This window comes from Stegostoma tigrinum, chromosome 5, assembly GCF_030684315.1.
Source record: "Stegostoma tigrinum isolate sSteTig4 chromosome 5, sSteTig4.hap1, whole genome shotgun sequence".
Taxonomy (NCBI): domain Eukaryota; kingdom Metazoa; phylum Chordata; class Chondrichthyes; order Orectolobiformes; family Stegostomatidae; genus Stegostoma; species Stegostoma tigrinum.
In genome coordinates, this window is record NC_081358.1 from 87,548,447 (window position 1) to 87,567,572 (window position 19,126).

Here is a 19,126-nt window from a genome sequence, read left to right on the forward strand (position 1 = left end):
TGTTACAAACTCTCTTAATACAATAATATAGGCGAGGACTATTCTTGAGGGCTGTTGTGGTGCAGTGGTACTGCTTCAAATTCAGGTACCTCTTAGTTTCAAGTCCCACCTGCTCCAGAGGCATGTCAACACATATCGCAACAGGTCGATTAAAAATATCTGTAAGTGACTTCTTCAGGTAGCTTTGCTGTTGCAGAAAGTTTTAGCCACATTAATCAATGATAGAAAATGTTTCTATTAAGCAAAATGTGAGACAACCTCACTTTGCAAATAGTATTACTCAGTTACTTTTGCTTAAAATATAATTCTTTTCAACACAATAATTCACACAGGTACAGCAGGCAGTGAAGAAAGCTAATAGCATGCTGGCCTTCATAACAAGAGGAATTGAGTACAGGAGCAAAGAGGTCCTTCTGCAGCTGTAAAGGGCCCTGGTGAGACCACACCTGGAGTATTGTGTGCAGTTTTGGTCTCCAAATTTGAGGAAGGACATTCTTGCTATTGAGGGAGTGCAGCGTAGGTTCACGAGGTCAATTCCCAGAATGGTGGGACTATCATATGTTGAAAGATTGGAGCGACTGGGCTTGTATACACTTGAGTTCAGAAGGATGAGAGGGGATCTGATTGAGACGTATAAGATTATTAAGGGATTGGACACTCTGGAGGCAGGAAGCATGTTTCTGCTGATGGGTGAGTCCAGAACCAGAGGACACAGTTTAAAAGTAAGGGGTAGGCCATTTAGTACAGAATTGAGGAGAAACTTCTTCATCCAGAGTGGTGGATATGTGGAATGCTCTGCCCCAGAAGGCAGTGGAGGCCAAATCTCTGGATACTTTCAAGAAAGAGATAGATAGTGCTCTTAAAGATAGTGGAATCAAGGGTTACGGGGATAAGGCAGGAACGGGATACTGATTGTGGATGATCAGCCATGATCAAAATGAATGGTTGTGCTGGCTCGAAGGACCTACTCCAGCACCTATTGTCTATTGTCACATGAAAATCTGCAATTATGTTTGATACAAGTATTTTGAAGACATATCTATTGAAGACAGTTCCTCTTCAAAATGCAACTGTTACCTGCTTTTCATTTAAAAAGATGAACGTTTTGCCTCTAAAAATCGATTTTCTTTCAGGCTTTATTGTAAGGTCCAACTCTCCAGGCTTGATACTAGGTTCATCAATTGGTGGATAAAAACTGTGAGGAACAAAATTTATCACTTTTTGTTGTACAAAAGTTCAGAATGATAAAATATGTGAAAGAATGTGTTTGTCAACAAGCAGTCCATTCAGGCAATGCAGATTTTTTTTTTTCCAAACTGCGCAAACAAATAGGTGCCTATTTCAGCAGTTTAGTTTTACATTTAAACAAAAATACATAGGAAAAAACCTTCTGCTCTACAGTACAAATGCAAATTAAAGTCTCTCACTAGGAACAATATTACTATAAAATTCAAAACTTTTATTCTAGGCACAAGAATGAACTTCATTTCCACTTTACGGTATGGGGGCTCAGCTTTCTCATAAATATGCTGTAGTCCTCTGACGTACATGCAGTAACAGCACAGCAATCTTGTGTTAGACTGGGCAGGAATTTGACATTTTCTTTTGAGTTCTCAAATCCTACTTAAAAGGACAGCCAAACTGGCTTTCGTTCCTTGCAAGCCAGGCGCCCTCAGGGGCTGAATTTGGGCTTGCACCTGAACACTTTGGCCTTTCCAACCCTGTCACTCGAATCTGCCTTCCTTCTGCAAGCAGACCTTCCATTTATGATCAACCTTCTGCACCCATGTCTATTCCACTCCAGTTGTCCTTCATCGGATAGTTCTGACGTAGAAGTCAGTCATCTCAGCACCAGGGCATCACTGCAGGAGTTCCTCAGGGTAATGCTCTGCAGCCAAACATTTCAGCTGCTTCATCAATATCATTTCTTCTACTTGCAGGTCAGAAGTGGAGTATTTGCCAGATGATTGCACGATATTCAGCACCATTGAGACTTCTCAAATGCTGAAGCAGTACATGACCAAAAGCAGCAAGATTTGGACAATATGCAGGTTTGGACTGAGTAATGGCGCACAAGTGGCACACATTCTTGCCAGTCAAGCACTAGGTAATAACCATCTCCATGGGCCATCAACCCATGACATTCAACTGCAGTACAATCACGAAAATCACCCACAATCAATGTCCTGGGGGTTACTGCTGACCAGAAACTGACAGGATAAACCATATAAATACTGTAAACAAGAGCAGATCAGAGGTGAGGAATCCTGCAGCAAATAACTCACCTCCCTACTCCCCGGAGTTTGTCTACCATTTACAAGGCTCAAGTCAGAAGTATGTTGGAATACTATCCACTTGCAACAACACAAGAAATGTAATGCCTTCCATGACAAAGGCAGCTCAATTGATGTGCAGCACATCCTCAAACATCCAGACATTCAAAAGCAGCAACAAAATGTGCTGTAGAAATTCACAAGGCTCCTTAGACAGAATCTTCCAAATCCATAGCTACTAACATCTAGAAGACAAGGATAGCAGATACATTGAAAGATTACCACCTGCAAGTTGTCCTGCAATCTACAAACTATCCTGATTTCAAAATCTACTGGCATTTTTTCACTACAATGGGTCGAACTTCCTCCCTGACAGCACTATGGGCCATTTAGACCAAATGCATTGCAGCAGTTCAAGGAGGCAGATCACAACTACTTTCAGAAGGGCAAGTAGTAATGGGTAGGAAATACTGGAGCAGCCAGCAGAGCCCACAGCCTGTGAATAAATAAAATTAATACAAGTGCACAAAGACGAGTTCAATGGTTTCATAGTAATCATTGGACCCTTAATTCCAGATTTTTATTGAATTCAAATTCCAACAACTACCATTGCTAATCCAGGTCTGCCACAACTGCGTCACTGAATTAATATTCTAGCAATAATACCTCAAGGACATCACAAGCCCTTTCCCAACTCTCAAGTTTGAACCTGACATAATCAATGTGGATAAGACTTCTTGAAGAAATCATACAATGGTATTGCAGCAACTAACTGAACAGCATCATTAATACGGTATAGAGGTGGATGAACACTGCAGGCCAAGCTGCATCAGAGCAGCAGGAAAGCTGGCGTTTCAGGCCTAGAGCCTTCTTCCGAAATGGGGGAGGGGAAGGGGTTTCTGAAATAAATAGGGAGAGACAGGGAGAAGGATAGAAGATGGAAAGAGGAGAAGGCAGGTGGAGAAGAGACAGACAGGTCAAAGAGGCGAGGATGGAGCCAGTAAAGGTGAGTGTAGGTGGGGAGGTAGGGAGGATATAAGTCAGTCCAGGGAGGACGGACAGGTTAAGGGGCGGGATGAGGCTAGCGGGTAGGAGATGGGATGGGGCCTGTGGTGGGAGGAGGGGATAGGTGGGAGGAAGGACAGGTTAGGGAGGCGGGGAGGAGCTGAGCTGGTTTTGGGATGCGGTAGGGGGAAAAGGAGATTTGGAAGTTTGTGAAGTCCACATTGATACCATTGGGCTGCAGGGTTCCCAAGCGGAATATGAGCTGCTGTTCCTGCAACCTTCGGGTAGCATCGTTGTGGTAATGCAGGAGGCCCAGAATGGACGCGTTGTGTGAGGAAAGGGAGGGGGAGTTGAAACAGTCCGCGACTGGGAGGTGCAGTTGTTTCGCGCCAGCCAAGTGTAAGTGTCCTGCGAAGCGGTCCGCAAGCCTCCGCTTGGTTTCCCTGATGTAGAGGAGGCAACAACGGGAACTGCAGATGCAGTATACCACATTAGCAGATGTGCAGGTGAACATCTGCTTGATGTGGAAAGTCTCCTTGGGGCCTGGGATGGGGGTGAGATGTAGGGGCAGGTGTACTACTTCCTGCGGTTGCAGGAAAAAGTGCCGGGTGTGGTGGGGCTGGAGGGGAGTGTGGAGCAGACAAGGGAGTCATGGAGAGAGTGGTCCCTCCAGAAAGCAAATAAGGTTGGGGTGGAAAAAATGCCTTTGGTGGTGGGGTTGGATTGCAGATGGCGGAAGTGTTGGAGGGTGATGCATTGGATCCAGAGGTTGGTGGGGCGGTATGTGAGGATGAAGGGGATTCTGTTTTGGTTGTTATTGTGGGAGGGGTGTGAGGGATGAGTTGCAGGAAATGCGTGCGACATGGTCGAGGGCGTTCTCGACGCTTTTGGGGGTGGGGTTGGTGGGGCGGTCCTTGAAAAACGAGGACATCGGAGATGGACAGGAGTGGAATGCCTCATCCTGGGAGCCGCGAAGGCAAAGGAATTGGGAATAGGGGATGGCTTTTTTGCAGGAAGGTGGGTGGGAGGAGGTGTATCCTAGGTAGCTGTGGGAGTTCGTGGAACTTGAAGTGGATATCAGTTTCTAGGTGGTTGCCGGAGATGGAGACAGAAAGGTCCAGGAAGGAGAGGGAGAGGTATTAGAGATGGTCCAGGTGAACGTAAGGTTGGGGTGGAAGGTGTTGTTGAAGTGGATGAACTGTTGTCTGCACACTGAGATGACGGAATCATAGACATATGCAGCATGGAAACAGGCTCTTCAGCCCACCTCATCTATGCCGACCAAATATGCTGTATTAATCTAATCCCATTTTCCAGCATTTGGCCCGTATCCCTCAAAACCCTTCCTATTCATATACCTATCCAGATGCCTAATAAATGTCGCAACTGTACCAGCCTTCATCACGTCCTCTGGCAGCTCACTCCATACATGCATCACCCTCTGAGTGAAAACATTGCCCCTTAGATCCCTTTTATATCTTTGCCCTGTCACCTTAAACCTACGCCCTCTGGTTTTGGACTCCCCCGATCCAGGGAAAAGACCTAGCCTATTTACTCTATTCATGCCCATCATGATTTTAAAAACCTCGATAAGGTCACTTCTCAGCCTCCAACGCTCCAGGGAAAACAGCCCCAGTCTATTCAGCGTCTCCCTGTAGCTCAAACCTCCAACCCAGACAACATCCCCCTAAATCTTTTCTGAACCCTTTCGAGTTTCACAATAGCCTTCCTCTCAGAGGAAAATCAGAACTGCACACAATGCTCCAAAAATGGCCAAACCAATGTCCTGTACAGCCACATGACCTCCCAACTCCTATAGTCAATGCACTTGTAAAGAGTGGCCACATTCACAGAACATCAAGAGAGTGCATGCAACGCTCAAATTTCATGCACTATGAATGTCATCTTAGGAATGGTTGATGAAATTCTAGTCTTGGTTATTCATCACCTGCTGATAATCAGCAAAGGGCACATTGCCTTAAGGGAAGTACATATGGGCTATGAGAGGGATGGTGGTTGAAGGGGACATGAAAGTGGTGATTCAGTTCAAAGCATTTCATTTCTTACCTACCACAACTTAATCCTGGCATGACCCTATGGCTGCTTCTCACTTTGGCAGGACCCAGAGGAGAGTTTAAATCACCATTACCAGAGAGTAGTATTAGGTAAGCCAATGGAGATGAAGTCAGATAAGTCCCCTGGCCCTAATGTCTTCCATTCTAAGATCCTAAACGAGGTAGCTACAAAGATAGCAGATGGTTTAATCGCAATTTTGTAAAAAATCATGGGATACAGGTGAAGTACCAGAAATTTGGAAAACTGTTGATATGACACACCTATTCAAAAAGAATGGAGGCAAAACCAGGTAACTACAGACCTAATTAGCCTAACATCTATTGTTGGAATCAATTATTAAGGAAGTAATAGCAGCAAGTTTAGGAAATCATGATCTAATCAAAGTCAGCATGGTTCCTTGGAAGGGAAATTGTGACTAACTATTTTATTAGTGTTTTTGAGGCAGTCTCATCTAGTGGAAAAAGTGGATCCAGCAGATTCAATGTATTTGGACTTGCAGAAGGTGTTCAATAAAGGTACCTCACAAAAGATTAAGTTACAAGACAAGAGCCCACAGTGTCCGGGGAATCCAGTGGCGTGGATGGAGAATTGGCTAATGGACAGCAAACTGTGATTGGGGTTATGGGGTTCTTTTTTAGGATGCGACCTGTAATCAGTGAGTTTCCACAGGGATAAGTGCTGAGACCATAATTATTTACGATAGATACAAATGACTTAGAGGAGGGAAGCAAATATACTGTAGTCAACTTTGCAACTGACACAAAAATAGGTGGAAAGTCAGTTTGCAAGAGTGATACAGCATATATTTTAGATTATTAGAGAGATATTAAGAGGTTAAGTGAGCAAAAAAATTGGAAAATGATGAACAATGTGGGAAAATGCGATGTTATTCATTTTGGAAAGGAGAGGTAGGAAACATGGGAAAAAGACTGCAGAAAGCTGTAACACAAAGGGACTTGGAGGTACGTATGCACGAAACACAGCAAGCTAGCACACAGGTCCAGCAGGTAATCAGTAGGTAATGGAATGTTGCACTATATGTTAAAAGGGTTGGACTATATGAGTAGGGAAGTCTTACTCCAATTGTACAAGATGCTGGTGCATCTGAAGTACTGAGAGTTTTGGTCCCCTTATTTAAGAAAAGGCATTTTATTGGAAATAGTTCAGAGAATGCTGGGATGATCCCTGGTATGGAGGGATTATCTTTTGAGTAAAGATTAAACAGGTTGGGACTCTACTCGGATGCGTCCTCAGCCCTCTCCTGTACTTGCTGAACACCGACTGCTGTGCTGCCAAAATCTGAACGAATCCCACGTCCAAGTCCGCTGAATAAACCACGGTTGCAGGACAGATAGCTGAGGAGTCAAAATACAGAAGGGCAAAAGAAGGCTTGGTGACGTGGGGCAATAAGAACAACCCCTCTCAACATCGACAATACTAGAGAACTAACCACTGACTTCAGACAAAAAGGAGGAGAACACGGCCTCCATCTACATCAATGGAACTGAGGTTGACAGGGTGGACAGCATCAAGTTCCTTGGAGTGATGATAATTGACAACCTGTCCTGGACAGTCAAGATGGCACAATAACACCTTTTCTTCTTCAGGCTGCTCAGGAAATTTGATGAGACTACAAGGACCTTCACCAACCTCCATGGATACGCAATTGAAAGCATACTGTCTGGGTGCACAACAGTCTGGTATGGTAATTACTCTGCACTGGACAGTAAGAAACTACAATAGATGGTGTGCACGGCCCAAACCATGTTGGACGTCAACCTGCCATCCATAGGCTCCATTTATACAGCCCGCTGTCGCAGACAGGCTGACAACATCATCAAAGACCCACTGCATTCCGGTAATGATTTCCTACAACCTCTTCTGTCAGGTAGAAGGTACAGAAGCCTGAACACAAGCACCAGCAGGTTCAGGAACAGCTTCTTCCTGGCCACTATCAGACTGATGAATAGACACTCTACCTTCAAATAATGCTGATCTTGCTAACATTGATCTTGCCTAGTGCATGCCTTGTGCAACGTAACCTGCAATGCCTCTAAGTCTTTTTGAACTGTCCAACCTTGTTTACTATGATCTGCCTATCCTGCTTGTAAACAAAGCTTTTAACTGTACTACAGTACATGTGACCATCAATCAATCAATCATTGGAATTTTGAAGAAGTTGAAGTGATCTCATTGAAACAAGTAGGATTCTTCAGAGGTTTGACAGGGTGAATACTGAGAGGATGTTTCTCTTCCTGGAAATCTCGAGTATCAGTGACATAGACTCAGAACTAACGGACACTGATCTAAGACTGACAGGAGGAGGAATTTCTTCTCTCACAGTGCTGTGTGTATATGGAACTCCTTTTTATAGGGAGCCGTGGGCAGACTCCTTGTATACATGTAAGGCTGAAATAGATAGACTCTTGACCAGTAGGGGAATCCAAGTTACAGAGAAAGAGCAGGAAAGTGAACCTGAGGAGTGTCAGTCAACCTTGATCCCACTGAATAGTGGGCCACGCTCGAGGGGCCAAACAACCTACTCCGGTTTCACTTTCTGTGGTCTTACGTCCAAGGATATTGGTGAAAGGATCTCAGCGGTTAGAGATGATACCTAAGTAGTTGGCATATACCTTTGCTGACACAAATGGTTGATCAGTTTTGAAGGGTGAGTAAAGGGAAGAGTGAAGATTTATAAATGCACCAAAGTAAGGGCTTGGGAGTTTTCTAGAACATTGGAATATTACGTTCTTCCTTTTGGATTTTGAACCACATCATTATTATTGTTTATACCACTTATCCGTGTTATCCATTTTTGCTTTCTATGCTTGGCAAGTGGCATTTCACTTGTAATGAATGGTATGAGAGGAACTGATGCTGAGCAAAAAGGGGACTTCAGAAAAGGATACCTGGATGATTGAACTGCCTTTTGTTGGGTGAGGAAGTATAAGCCACTACTGCATGCAGTTGTCACAGGATACACTAATGGAACCTAAAAGAACCTTTCAATAACAAAGCCATTGACATGCACCAGTTTCAAGGGGTAAACATGTACTGGGCAGAACTGGATCCCACCAATTAAAAAGGGTGGTGTAGCTACAAAATTCCCTGGATAACTTACATCACCATCCTGCACATCCCCAAACTATCCACAGTTTCAGGAAAGGTGGGCACAGTCTAGGCAAGTCACATGCCCTCTCACCCAATTCAGGCCTTTAAGAAGAAAATTAATTGGTCACTTCTCAATTAGTCACTTTTGAATTTGATGGGGTGACAATCAGGGAAATGGGTGGAGGCCCAGCAGGATTCTTTGGTCACACATGAAAGGTAGGGGCACCCTTTCCCAATTGAGGCCCATTCCCAGATCTGCATTCCTTCAGACTCACCCTTCTCTCAAAGGGCAGCATGGTGGCACACTGGATAGCAGTACTGCCTCAGCGCCAGGAACACAGGTTCAGGTGTAGCCATGGCTGACTGTGTGGAGTTTTCATGTTCTCATGTCTGTATGGGTTTCCACCAAGTGCTACAGTTTCCTCCCACAGTTCAAAAATGTGCAGGTGAGGTGGACGGGCCATACTAAATTGTCCGTAGTGTCCAGAGATGCTCTTTGGAGGGTCAGTGCAGACTCAGTGGGCCGAATAGCCTTCTTCCAAACTGTAGGGATTCTATGATTCTCTCCAATATGATACCAACCCTCCTTTCCATGTTCTCTTGACGCAGCCAGCCTCTCCAGTGACACCTCCTACATTTAGATCTACCCTAGCTCTGGATTAATGTGACTGTTGCGATGACTGATCACTGTTGGAGCTACAGAATTGCCAGCCTATCAAATTGGCTGCAGTTCTTTGAGGCATGATCTCCTCTTTAACGAAAGAATGCAGCAATTCAAATTTCCAAATGCACAATAATGACATTAGCTGGAGAAATTGTGTATTCGCTGGCAGAATGGGAGCTGTCTTCCTGACTTGTTCTTTGCTTCTCTCAGGACATATAGTAAAGTAGAATTTCTGCTTGATTGCAAGTGTTTCATGCTGTCATTTACACTGTTGGCAATTTTTGCAGAAACCAGCGCAAGTATCACAGTTAAAGGAAACTGACAAAACGTTTTACCTTTCTGGACTGGGAAGATGTTGTCTATTCCGGATTGCCTTGGTGAGACTGATGAAGAATTCTGGTTTCACTATGGGTCGACAACAAATCATTGCACATACGGTCTTACAGGAAAGAAAATAAGTTTGGATATTATTAAAATTGGTACACATCAACTAAATCTATGCATATATAGAACTCACTTCCTCATTAAGAGTAGGCATGACTCTCAGTTCGCCAAAGAACAAATTTTGAGCTAACTGCATTTACTTAAAATAGGGCTGGCCAAATCGGAGGATAGGGACCTCAAATGGGGTTGGAACCCAGAGGCAGCAATGGATATTCTCCTTCACCTGTTCTCAGATCTTCTCCTCTTCTGTTCATCATTCACTAAGGAGTCGAGACAACTTTCAATCCTTGAAATATGGCACAGTAGGGAAAAGTCTGGAAAGCATTGAACTAAAACCTACTTGATCCACATGTCATTAATTCTCGATTTATACCATCCATCACAATTTAAACAACATAAGTGTCACAGAATTGTTATGAATCTCAGAATTGTTACGGCACAGAAGGCGAAGGCAGCCATTTGTTGTCCCATTCGGCCTGGACATTTACACGCATTAACTCTCATTTTATTTTCATAAAGCAAAATCAGAAGAAAATCATAATTCGAGAAAACTGGTGTATTTACAGCTCCTTTAAACGTGGTAAAATGTTCTCGGACACTTTTAAAGAATTTAGCTATGAATCTATTAGGATGGGTGACAAAGCTTAAACAAAAAAAAGCTCATCAAGAACATCTTAAATAGAAGGCAGCAATGTAGAAATGCTGACAGGTTTAAGGAGAGAATATCACATCTTGGGGCCTAGATAAGTCATGCAAAAGTTGCAAATGACAGAACAAAGTTAGCAATGAACAGGAGACATTAAGGAACTGCAGAAATCAAATGGTTAAAATTAGGGATGAGAGACCTTGGAGAAATCTGAAACATTTTTATACACATTTTGTGGGACGAGGGCATCACTGGCTGGCCAGCCAGCATTTATTACCCGACCTTAGTTGCCCTTGAGAAGGCAGTGGTGAGTTGCCTTATTGAACCACTGCAATCCATCTGTTGTGGGTTGATCCACAATGCCATGAAAAAAGAAACTCCAGGATTTGGACCCAGCGACAGCGAAAGAACAGCGATATACTTCCAAGAGAGGACGGTGAATGGCATGGAGGGGAGCTTGAAGATGGTGTTCCTCCAAATATGTCTGCAGTCCTTGTCCTTCTAGGTGGAAGTGGTCATGGGTTTGGAAGGTGCTATCTGAGGATCTTTGGTGAATTTCTGCAGTGCATCTTAGTGATAGTACACATTCCTGCTACTGAGCATTGGTAGTTGAGGGAGTGGATTCTTGTGGATGCAGTGCCAATCAAGCAGCCTGCTTTGCCTTAGAAGGTATCAAGCTTCTTGAGTGTTGTTGGGGCAGTACTCATCTAGGCAAGTGGGGAGTATTCCGTGACACACCTAGCTTGTGCCTTCTAGATGGTGAACAGGCTTTGAGGAGTCAGATGAGTTACTCGGCATAGTATTCGTAGCCTTGGACCTGCTCTTGCAGCCATTGGATTTATGCAGTGAGTCCAGTTGAGCTTCTGATCAAAGATAACCCCCAGGATGTTGATAGTGGGGGATTCAGTGATGGTAATACCATTGAATATCAAGGTGTGGTGGGTGGACTGTCTCTTATTGGTGATGGTCATAGCCTGGCATTTGTGTGGCGCGAATGTTACTTGCCACTTTGTCAGCCCAAGCCTGGATATTGTCCAGATATTGTTGCATTTGGACAGTGTCTGAAGAGTCACAAATGGTGCTGAACATTGTGCAAGCCTTGGTGAACATCCCCACTCTGACCTTGTGATGGAGGGAAGATCATTGATGAAGCAGCTGAAGATGGTTGGGTCTAGGACACTATCCTGAGGAACTCCTGCAGAGATGTGCTGAAGTTGAGATGACTGACCTCCCACAACCACAACCATCTTCCTATACCTCAGGTATGACTCTAACTGAGATGTTAATATGATAACATCCCATTGATTTCTATACTTCTATAAATTAAAGTCTTTTATCTGCATTTGATTCCTATACAGAGACTTTAATTTGTAGAAGTATTTTGTCTACCTACACATAGGCATGTAGGCACTGCCCTGAAGCTTCCAGTCCAGTTAGGAATTCAGCGTAAAACTTTTGTAACTCCTTATCTTCTCACACATCGGTATGCAGACACTGTCTTAAGCTTCCTGAATGAAGAAAATTAGAATCAAACTGTTTCAAATAGGGTTAGGTGGGGAAAATTTGTAAAGGTGTGAAACCTCTAAAGTATGTAACTTCTGTCGCTGACAAAGGGGCCAGGGCACTGACTTTGTTCTAGCCAGACACACTGGCAACTTGAAATCACAATCTGTCCTGAACAACAACTCGAAATCGCCTCCTGCCAATAGCAACCACTTCACTAGCAATCGATACTATATCCTGGTCTTTTATATTCTTGATGTAATTGTTGTTTGGTATCCTGTTTTTGTCTGTTGTAGTAATTGTTTTGTGTATCGTGTCATTGTAAATTGTGAAATCGTTTTATGTATCATATCTTTTGTAAAGTATAAAAAGCGGGGACTGTCCGCTGCTCGGGGAGATTTGCTTGCGAGACTCTGCACTCTGTGCCGGGTTAAGTACAGTGATTCTCCACAGCTTGTACTTGCTTGGTAATAAAAGGATTTGTATTTTTTTAAACAGGTCAATGTCTTGTTGTTGCAGCAAGTCCATGAGGGTCTCCGAAAACGAACCTGACATAACCACCAAGGGGTTTGCCACTGATTCCAATTTTGCTTACTGGAAACTTTTCAGTGTATGTTTTTTCTAAAACTAAAGTGGCAAAAAGTTCATTTTTCTTGAGCTTGTGTTCCCTGTAAGTTAGAAATATTTTCAATAATGTCTGGAGAAGACAAAGGAAATGCTGGGCATCATCTTATAATTAAAAATTACACATAGAAGGCTATCTGAATTAGTGGAAACTCAATAGCAATAATAATTTCACAAGCTGGTCCTTTCATTTTAAAATATTTAATGTGAAAGAATCGTATTTATAATTAAGATAAAGTGCTCAGTAACATGCAGCAAATATGGATTTAAAGCTTGGCAAAGACTTTCAGAAAACCTGAAAAGAGACAACATTTTGCTTCAGTCTGTACAACTGACCTTCACAGTGACCTTGACTGATGACATGGCAAGGTGAGTGCTAGCTTCTGTCCAACTGCTGATAAGATGGCCTCCAAGTGCTTGAACTGACTTGTTTAGTTCAATTTTTTCTTGTCCATCCAAACAGGAAGAGCATACAATCAAAGGTTCATATTCTACTCTGAGGGGGAAAAATGTATTTGTTGCATTAAAATGTACGCTATAGTATATTTTAATACAGGAAAATTGTGCAGTAGCAGTAGACACAACTTCAACTGACTCTCAAGCTAATGCCCTACAGAAAGAAAGAATCACAACAAAGTCTTGAAAGAAACACTCAAAACGTTAAAGTTAGTCAATTTATGGTTGTAACGAAATACCAAAAAGTCAATAAGATTCCCTAATAAGGGAAATCACATCTAGGTTAGGCCCATAAAATGTAAAATGTCACTTCATCATTGTTTGCTTCCTCCAATAGCAGCTAATTTTCTAGGATCCTGTAGTACCTTAATTCCTTTAAACTTCATTTAACTTCTCAAGATCAGCAAAGCTGTTTTAGTCAACAATCTGGTGGACTTCATTCTTTTAAGGTTACCTGGTCCATTGTTACAAAATAAAACACCATTATTTATCTGCTAAAGGATTTAGTGGAAGAACCTATTTTTCTTCCCTGTAAAAGGGGCAATGTTTTAATTACTTTAGCACAATAACAAATTTCCATTAATTAGCTTGTATAGAAACTCTGTTTCCACATGAAAGCTTCTAGCTGATTGAAGAATTTAACATAGAGATTAAGAGCAAACAAAACTTTCAATGAAACAGTACACCATCTTCAAATGCTAATCATGGAATTTCAGACAAATTTTGATAAAAGGTAGAAAATAATTACCTGAACTTGTTTTGGAAAAGACCAAATGTGACCAATTCTCCTGCCTTCAAAATCCGCGGGCTATCATTTTGTAAGCGCTCCCCATTTACAAAGGTTCCATACTTTGAAGTATCTTTTAATGTCAGTACAGAATTTTTCGTAACTTGGGTCTTTAAAAAGACAGAAAATGGATTTAGAATGCTCAACATTTCTTCTTTCTGTTCTAATGCCATTAGCTGTGATGCTCATTACACACTATTCCACATTAAATTACTATTAGGTTTTGCAATTCTAGTTTGTTGAAAGTGAGATTGTTATTAGGATAGTAGACAATCTGTTTTAATGTAAATGACAAAGGTAACTGGCATGTATACATTGCATTCGGATGGATTTGTGACGACATAAAGACCTTTACACAATATAAATACATTACTTCTTTCTGCAACCTGTCAATGTTACAAAGAGGTTTACTATGCAATTATTAGTGTCTTAGGCCTCTTTGTTGATGTTGAACTTTTGGCTGAAAGCAGACCTTTGTGCTGAGTTTCTCTAAGTCTGACAAAACGACATGTTGCTGCCATGATCTTAAGTGGAACACTAGCCTTACTCCACTGCACTTTTGTCAAAATTAGTGGAACTGCATACAAAGCTTTACTTTGCAAACTACCTGTAGCCTAAACACAGAATCACTAATTGCGCCCTACTCCAGAAAGTTGGGTAATAATTGCTGGCCTAACTAGCAATAGGCACAAAATGTGAATGAATTTCTACAAAAATGTAATCTAAATTCTTAACTTGATGTATCTTGGGAAAATTTAAGATGATATGTCTTTTTTTTTGTTATTTTTACAACTCATGAAAGAATGGAAAACAAAATAAAAAACAGATCACACCCAAATGCCTTTGCTCACTAGATACCCAACAATCAGCTTTCAACTCCAGATTTTAATTCACTGCCTGATCAATATTACTGTTTCATGTTTGCTTTGTGATTATTTACTAGATTTGCCTATAACCATTTGACACAATCATTCCAACCTTCCCTACAGTTATATCAGACCTTTCTTACAATGAATCAGCTCCTAAAATTATCTTGTAAAATCACAAATTCCAATCAAATATTAATTTAAAATAGTGGAATAAATATAGAGATAAAATGGGATCATTTCATTTAAATCTCCTGATAATGTTACCGCTGTTTATAAAACTTTTTTTCCAATCTATGCTCCATTTCTATTTGGGCGTCCTTCAACAAACCTTCATTGGTCAGAGTGTTGAGTACAGGAATTGGGATGTTATGTTGTGGCTGTACAAGATATTGATGACACCACTTCTAGAATGTTACGTACAATTCTGGTCTCCCTGCCAAAGGAAAAATATTATTAAACTAGAAAGGGTGCAGAAAATATTTACAAGGATATTGCCGGGACTGGAGGGTTTATGTTATAAGAAACAGCTGGATAAGCTAAGGCTTTTTAAACCCTGGAGCATCAGAGGCTAATGGGTGACCTTAAAGACGTTTATAGAAATGAAGAGGCCAAGGTCTTTTTCCAAGGATAGGGGAGTCCTAAACTAGATGGCACAGGTTTAAAATAAGGGGGAAAAAATTTAATGGGACTTGAGGAGCAACTTTTTCACTCAGAGTGGTTAAACACAGGCAAAGAGAAGAGTTCAGTTTGGGATACCTGGTCAGCATGGGTGACTTGGACCAAAGGGTCTGTTACTGTATGTTTCTGCAAGTCTATAAACTGGGTATACCACATACACATAGGCTGCACCTATTACCTGCAGCAAGCAACATTCAGCATGTCACTCAAAATAATAGACACTTTTACTGATTTAGGTCGAGTAGCTAAGAAATAATAGAAATTCAACTCGCAGACCACAGATTTATCTCAGTGTTCTTCAAGTCTTATATTCTAACCTGAATCAATTGTGGAGCTCATCAGTCTCTCAATAGTGGAGTGTCAATTTCCAATTTCTTAAACAAGTTTACTGTAGCTACAAGAGATAATGGGAACTGCAGATGCTGGAGATTCCAAGATAATAAAATGTGACGCTGGATGAACACAGCAGGCCAAGCAGCATCTCAGGAGCACAAAAGCTGACGTTTCGGGCCTAGACCCTTCATCAGAGAGGGGGATGGGGGGAGGGAACTGGAATAAATAGGGAGAGAGGGGGAGGCGGACCGAAGATGGAGAATAAAGAAGATAGGTGGAGAGAGTGTAGGTGGGGAGGTAGGGAGGGGATAGGTCAGTCCAGGGAAGACGGACAGGTCAAGGAGGTGGGATGAGGTTAGTAGGTAGCGGGGGGTGCGGCTTGGGGTGGGAGGAAGGGATGGGTGAGAGGAAGAACCGGTTAGGGAGGCAGAGACAGGTTGGACTGGTTTTGGGATGCAGTGGGTGGGGGGGAAGAGCTGGGCTGGTTGTGTGGTGCAGTGGGGGGAGGGGACGAACTGGGCTGGTTTAGGGATGCGGTGGGGGAAGGGGAGATTTTGAAACTGGTGAAGTCCACATTGATACCATATGGCTGCAGGGTTCCCAGGCGGAATATGAGTTGCTGTTCCTGCAACCTTCGGGTGGCATCATTGTGGCAGTGCAGGAGGCCCATGATGGACATGTCATCAAGAGAATGGGAGGGGGAGTGGAAATGGTTTGCGACTGGGAGGTGCAGTTGTTTTTTGCGAACTGAGCGGAGGTGTTCTGCAAAGCGGTCCCCAAGCCTCCGCTTGGTTTCCCCAATGTAGAGGAAGCCGCACCGGGTACAGTGGATGCAGTATACCACATTGGCAGATGTGCAGGTGCCCTTGACCGCGTCTCCCGCATTTCCCGCGACACATCCCTCACACCCCGCCCCCGCCACAACCGCCCCAAGAGGATCCCCCTCGTTCTCACACACCACCCTACCAACCTCCGGATACAACGCATTATCCTCCGACACTTCCGCCATTTACAATCCGACCCCACCACCCAAGACATTTTTCCATCCCCTCCCCTGTCTGCTTTCTGGAGAGACCACTCTCTCCATGACTCCCTTGTTCGCTCCACACTGCCCTCCAACCCCACCACACCCGGCACCTTCCCCTGCAACCGCAGGAAATGCTACACTTGTCCCCACACCTCCTCCCTCACCCCCATCCCAGGCCCCAAGATGACATTCCACATCAAGCAGAGGTTCACCTGCACATCTGCCAATGTGGTATACTGCATCCACTGTACCCGGTGCGGCTTCCTCTACATTGGGGAAACCAAGCGGAGGCTTGGGGACCGCTTTGCAGAACACCTCCGCTCAGTTCGCAAAAAACAACTGCGCCTCCCAGTCGCAAACCATTTCCACTCCCCCTCCCATTCTCTTGATGACATGTCCATCATGGGCCTCCTGCACTGCCACAATGATGCCACCCGAAGGTTGCAGGAACAGCAACTCATATTCCGCCTGGGAACCCTGCAGCCATATGGTATCAATGTGGACTTCACCAGTTTCAAAATCTCCCCTTCCCCTACTGCATCCCTAAACCAGCCCAGTTCGTCCCCTCCCCCCACTGCACCACACAACCAGCCCAGCTCTTCCCCCCCACCCACTGCATCCCAAAACCAGTCCAACCTGTCTCTGCCTCCCTAACCGGTTCTTCCTCTCACCCATCCCTTCCTCCCACCCCAAGCCGCACCCCCCGCTACCTACTAACCTCATCCCACCTCCTTGACCTGTCCGTCTTCCCTGGACTGACCTATCCCCTCCCTACCTCCCCACCTACACTCTCTCCACCTATCTTCTTTACTCTCCATCTTCGGTCCGCCTCCCCCTCTCTCCCTATTTATTCCAGTTCCCTCCCCCCATCCCCCTCTCTGATGAAGGGTCTAGGCCCGAAACGTTAGCTTTTGTGCTCCTGAGATGCTGCTTGGCCTGCTGTGTTCATCCAGCCTCACATTTTATTATACTGTAGCTACAAGAGTAGTTTTTGTTACAGGCAGTATTTTTGTCTTCATATTTTTGGTAGACACTAAAATAAAACTTTTCATGGCATTGCTTCCTACATATTGCAGGATAACTGAAATGCTCGATAGAAGCTAAAGTGATGTTTATAACGAACTTGAACAAACTGCAATGATTTTTTAAAAAAACCTGTCAATAGCAGAAAGTAGCAGTATTATGCCCTACAAAAGTAAAATTGAAAGGTAAATTCTCACCAAATTTGCAGCAGGGTGACTAACTGAAAGTGCAGCATGTGAACGACTAATGGACTGGTCATCACGTAGAAGAATTGTACAGTTCTTTCGACCAACAATGTAATCCACACCAACCAACAAATGGTAGAGCTCTTCTGAAACATGCAAAAAACAGGTAATGTGAAGTTTAAGCTTAAGGAGGTCATCAATTTATTAAATACCTTAAAACAGAAGGACAGCCTTACTGAATACTTACCAGGGATATTTATCATTAAACCTCCTCAAAAATTAAGATCAGTTGCAATTTGTGTAAGAAATCAACTATATTCAGAGGCAAACAAGGCAGTTTCTTCAAGAACAATTGTTTATGACCACACCAGAAAACTGTCCTAAGTCTCTTCTGTCGTCCAACATGAACTCCAGAGCACCTCAGAACAGGCAATAAAGGTTGCTTTGCCACTGTTGCCTACATTCCACAAGTAAAATTTTATCAATTTAATCCCTCAATTACAAAGGATTGAGCAGATGTGTTGCACTGAAACAAATCTACACAAATTCTGATTTGTTTTCGTTCACCATTTGGTCTCAGTCAAGTATTTGTACGGTTTTGTTTTAATAAGCACATAAATAGCAGTCTTTGGAATACATTACCTCTGAACACTATTTGGAATAATTTAAGCCGCATATTAACCCAAATTTAAAGACAGAAGGCAACCATTTTTCACATTAGAGATAATGGGAACTGCAGATGCTGGAGAATCTGAGATAACAAAGTGTGGAGCTGGATGAACACAGCAGGGCAAGCAGCATCTTAGGAGCAGAAAAGCTGATGTTTCGGGCCTAGACCCTTCATCAGAAAAGGGGAATGAGGAGAGGGTTCTGAAATAAATAGGGAGGGAGGGGGAGATAGGTGGAAAGGAGACAGACAAGTTAAAGGAGCAGGGATGGAACCTGTAGAGGTGAGTGTAGGTGGGTAGGTAGGGAGGGTATAGGTCACTTTGGGGAAGGCGGACAAGTCAAGGGGGCGGGATGAGGTTAGTAGGTAGGAAATGGAGGTGCGGCTTGAGGTGTTAGGAGGGGATAGGTGAGAGGAAGAACAGGTTAGGGAGACAGGGACAACCTGGGCTGTTTTTGGGATACAGTTGGGGGGGGGGTGGGGAAGGGAGAATTTGAAGCTTGTGAAATCCCTTGCCCACTCTACGCTCCCCTCCAACCCCACCACACCCAGCACTTTCCCCTGCAACCGCAGGAAGTGCTACAGTTGCCCCCACACCTCCTCCCTCACCCCCATCCCAGGCCCCAAGAAGACTTTCCACATCAAGCAGATTTCACCTGCACATCTGCCAATGCGGTACACTGCATCCGCTGTGGCTTCCTCTACATCGGGGAAACCAAGCGGAGGCTTGGGGACTGCTTTGCAGAACACCTACG

The 19,126-nt window shown here is 43.5% G+C and overlaps 1 protein-coding gene across 4 annotated transcripts in view; it reads right to left on the minus strand.

The window, feature by feature from the left end:
* The window catches only part of nbn (nibrin), a 62,494-nt gene that overhangs the window by 39,879 nt on the left and 3,489 nt on the right, over nt 1–19,126 (minus strand). For all 4 annotated transcript variants that reach the window (XM_059646121.1, XM_059646119.1, XM_059646120.1 and 1 more), the window contains exons 2-6: nt 17,717–17,850; nt 13,551–13,699; nt 12,683–12,842; nt 9,465–9,568; nt 1,078–1,195 (exon numbers count right to left, since the gene is read on the minus strand). In XM_059646121.1, the coding sequence (XP_059502104.1) occupies nt 1,078–1,195; nt 9,465–9,568; nt 12,683–12,842; nt 13,551–13,699; nt 17,717–17,850 (665 nt within the window). The remainder of the gene's footprint in view (nt 1–1,077; nt 1,196–9,464; nt 9,569–12,682; nt 12,843–13,550; nt 13,700–17,716; nt 17,851–19,126) is intronic.